At 66.4% G+C, this 3,719-nt stretch overlaps 1 protein-coding gene across 1 annotated transcript; it reads right to left on the reverse strand.

The window, feature by feature from the left end:
- Nucleotides 1–916: 916 nt before the first annotated feature.
- Nucleotides 917–2,791, reverse strand: EFNA1 (ephrin A1; the record flags this gene model as incomplete). Its single annotated transcript, XM_008628781.2, has 4 exons — nucleotides 917–1,684; nucleotides 2,009–2,059; nucleotides 2,313–2,378; nucleotides 2,476–2,791. Coding segments are annotated over 4 exons (552 nt in total), but the record flags the coding sequence as incomplete, so codon positions are not given.
- Between the last annotated feature and the right edge of the window lie 928 nt (nucleotides 2,792–3,719).

A 3,719-nucleotide genomic window follows, 5' to 3' on the forward strand; every position in this document is an offset into this window, starting at 1 on the left:
GTGTGTCTCGTGTCTTGAGTGCCCCACTCCAGGCCTGGGGTCCCCAAGTCCAGGGGCCTCGTGTCCTGGTGTCCCACGGGTCACCCTGATGGCCCAGATTTCACAGCCCTGGGGTCACACATCCCCGTGACCCCAGCTTCCCACGCCCACCCACCTCCTCCTCCAGGTGTCACACATCCCTGTGACAGTAATTCCTCAGGATCCTGCAGCCTGGGATCCACATTTCCATGGGCTTCCAGTCCCAGGGTGCCTGTGACCCCACGATCCCGCCTCTCCACAACCCTCCATCTCTAGGGTCCCCCACATTCAGATGCCAGGCATCCCCGTGACCCCAGTTCCCCAAGATCTCACCTCTCCAGGACCCTTGCGCTCCCCAGGGTTCCCAATTCCAGGGGCCTCAAATGCCTGTGATCCCAGCTCCCTGCACCCCCACTGTCTCACACCTCAGGGCCCTACATCCCTGGGGTCACTCCTTTGTGATCCCCCATCTTTATATCCGTGAGATTCCCTCCCTTCCCAAGGCCAAATGTCCCCAGGGACCCACCAGCCCTTGTGGGGGTCCCTGGGGTGCAGCCAGGCTGCGGCCCCTGCCCAGCCCCGGGGGCTCTGGCTCAGCCCCCTCCTCACCACCGGTGGGATCTGTCCCATCCCATGGGGTCTGTCCCACTCCAGCGGGGTTTGTCCCAGGAGCCGCTGCCCCCCACCTGGAAGCTCACTCCCGTGCAGGGGGAGGGGCCCCCACACTCAGGGGAGGCCTTTGTGTCACCAGATAAAGCCGGGGACAGTGCCAGCCACTGTGGCACTTGGCCACTTTACAGCCCCGTGCAAACACCAGCCAATTAATTAATTAACCAGCCCAACCCCCCACAGGGGCTGGGAGAGCCTGGCCCAGGAGGGTGGGGGACATCTCAGGAGCTCAGCGTGGTTTCGGTTATTTATTCCCGACAATGGTATAAAAAGTCCCGTGTTAGAAAGCTGTACAAAGGGGGTGCTGGGGGGCCCCTCCGGCACCCAGCGGAGGGGAGGGATGGGGAAGGGCCAGGGGATGAAGGATGGGGTAGGGGTGCAGCACGGTGGGGAGTGGGATGTTTCTTAAAACCCTGCTCCCCTGGCTGCGGGGCATCCCCAGCCTGTCTGTGCTCCCCGAGCCAGTGACACTGGGGGTAAGCAGCCCCCTGCACCGGTGTCACCTGGCCACCCCCACGTCCCCGCCTGCAGGACACATTCCAGTCCGAGCCCACCACGGGGAGAGCCCCGAGGGTGGTGGGCAAGCTCAGCTGTGGGGCAGGGGTGCCAGCCCCCTGCCCCTCTCCAGTCCAGGGCACTTTAGCCCCTCCAGCTCCAGGCTCCCGCTTGGCCTCTGGCTGCCAGGACCATCCTGGAAGGGCCAGGGAAGCCTGAAGGCTCCAGCTGCTCCGATGGCTTTGGGCCCTCCAGCCCCATAATACTGACAAATCCTTTCCTTGCCCAGACGTGCGCAGGGCAAGGCACCCGGGGCAGACATGCGGGGACCACGGGGGTCCCCAGTGGCCACAGCCTTGGTGGGTCCGGGCATGAGGGGCGGCTCAGAGCCCCTGCGGCACCAGGAGGGGCAGGAGGAGGCTGATGAAGGTGAAGGGGCGGCTGCTGCTGCGCATGGCTGAGTTCTGCCCCACGCTCCTCAGCACGTGTGCGGCCGCATCGTCTGCGGGGGAAAGAGAGGAGCAGTCAGCACCCCCAGAAGACGAGCTGTACCCCAAACCAGCAGCACATCACCCCTGCAGAGGGTTGCCACCAGCCTCGGTACCTCAGCCAGCTCCAGAGCCCCCCAGGAGAGGCAGCTGGGCTTAGCCCAGTGTCCCTGGCAAACCCCTGTCCCCCCAGCAGGGTGGCTGCGCTCAGGCCACTGCCCCCCCACCTGCCTCACTCCCCCCAGGAAGGTAGCTGGGCTCAGCCTGGTGCCCCCCAGAACCCCCTGTGTCCCCGGCAGGGAAGTTGGCTTGGCCCCAACCCACAGCCCCCAACACACCTGCCTGGATCCTCCCCTTCTGTGTCGAGGCCAGGGCAGGCGGTGCCGGAGCTGCGGAACAAACAGGAGGTCACGCCAGGGAAGGGCAGCACCCCAACCTTCCCAAAATCCTGTTTCACTGTGGGCTGTTCCCCCCCCCACCCCCAACACCTTCCCGGCCAAGCCATGCGTGCTCACACCCCGGGCTGGCCAGAGGCCATGGCCAGGCCGTGACTCAGCGCAGCCAAGGCCACACTGGGCACCGGCGCCGCGAGCGGGAAGGGGAGGACGCGGAGGGGAGCCCTGAGGGGGTGGTGATACTCACTGCCTTTGCCTGTCACCGTCACCTTCAGCTTCAGGCAGGCTTCACCGTGGTGGTGGATGGGCTTGGCTGTGAAGGAAGAGGCAGGTTAGGCAGGGGTGGGGGGAGCCCGATGGGGATTCCCTGCAGCACCTCGGAGCCCCCCCTGCAGCCCCCCAGCACTCACAGATGTAGTAGTAGCTATGCCCCTCCTTGAACTCCTTGCCCAGCGTGAAGGGAGTGAAGCGCTGGAACTTCTCCGAGAATTTCTCGGGGCCGTGCAGGGCGCTGGGCTTGTCGCATTCCCAGCGGATCTGCTCCTTGGAGCGGGGCTTGCAGGCCTGGTACTCCTCAAGCTCCACCAGGTACAGCGTGTAGCGCTCCATGGCCCGGGGGTCCACGCTGCCCTCCTCGTAGTGGGGGCAGATGATGTCCAGGTAGTCATTGAGACGAACCTCCACTGTGTAGTCACTCCACAGAAACCTGTGGCCGGAGGGAGGGCAGGGGGGTCAGCTCCGGGTTAGGGGCCTTACTTGCAGCCCCAAATCCCGCACACCCAGGGGGGCCAGCACCCTGCCCACGGCAGTGCTGGGTGGGGGCACCCTTGGGTCCACCCTCCCCTGTGCTGAGCCTTGCGGCACCTGGAATAGTTTTGAAAGGACAACCCCTGCTTCACTCTCCCTCCGGCTTGGCCCCCCGGCAGTGAGTGGTGAGCGCACCCCACTTCCCAGCGCTTCCCGAGAGCTGGGGAGCAGGGAGGGGACCCGCTGGGACGCGCACCCTGCCCGCACCCTGCCCGGCCCAGCGCTGCCGGCGCAGGAAAAGTCGCGGCTCTCGCCGTGGGGCAGCCAGCCCGGCTCCAGCTGCGCCCCACACCCCAGCCGGGGGGGGCACGCCGGGGGCCCTCCACGGGGTCCCCATCTCGCTGGCTGTGGTGGCCTAGAGAGGGCTCAGCCACCCATGGGGGCACCCCCTGCTCCCCAAACCCGGTGGGGGGACCCAGAGGACACAGCCCTACAACCTGGGGGAGTCCTACAGTCGTGGGAGACACGGCCTGGGGAGAGGGGAGAACTCCCACAATTTGGGGAGGGACTGACTTAGGCCAGGGAGAGAGGGGAAGCCCCACGCACCCCCACGGGTGCCTAAATGTGGGGCACCCCCACAGCCTGGGGGTCTGGAGAGTGAGGGGGCTCCCCGAAAGCCAAGGGGGACACTCCTAGAGCCTGAAAGAGGTCATGCCCTGGGGGAGCACGCCCACAACCAGGGGGAATCACGGCTCAGGAGGGGGCGGAGGCACCCCTAGAGCCTGTGGGGCTGTTGCTTGGGATGGGGTCCCCCCGCAGCCCTGGCAGCCGGTGAGCGAGGGGGGCCCTCGATCCAGGTCTACCCCCCCGCACATCCTGCCCCGTGTTTGTCAACACGGTCCCCGGG

Source organism: Corvus brachyrhynchos, unplaced genomic scaffold (genome assembly GCF_000691975.1).
Source record: "Corvus brachyrhynchos isolate BGI_N302 unplaced genomic scaffold, ASM69197v1 scaffold122, whole genome shotgun sequence".
NCBI classification, from domain to species: domain Eukaryota; kingdom Metazoa; phylum Chordata; class Aves; order Passeriformes; family Corvidae; genus Corvus; species Corvus brachyrhynchos.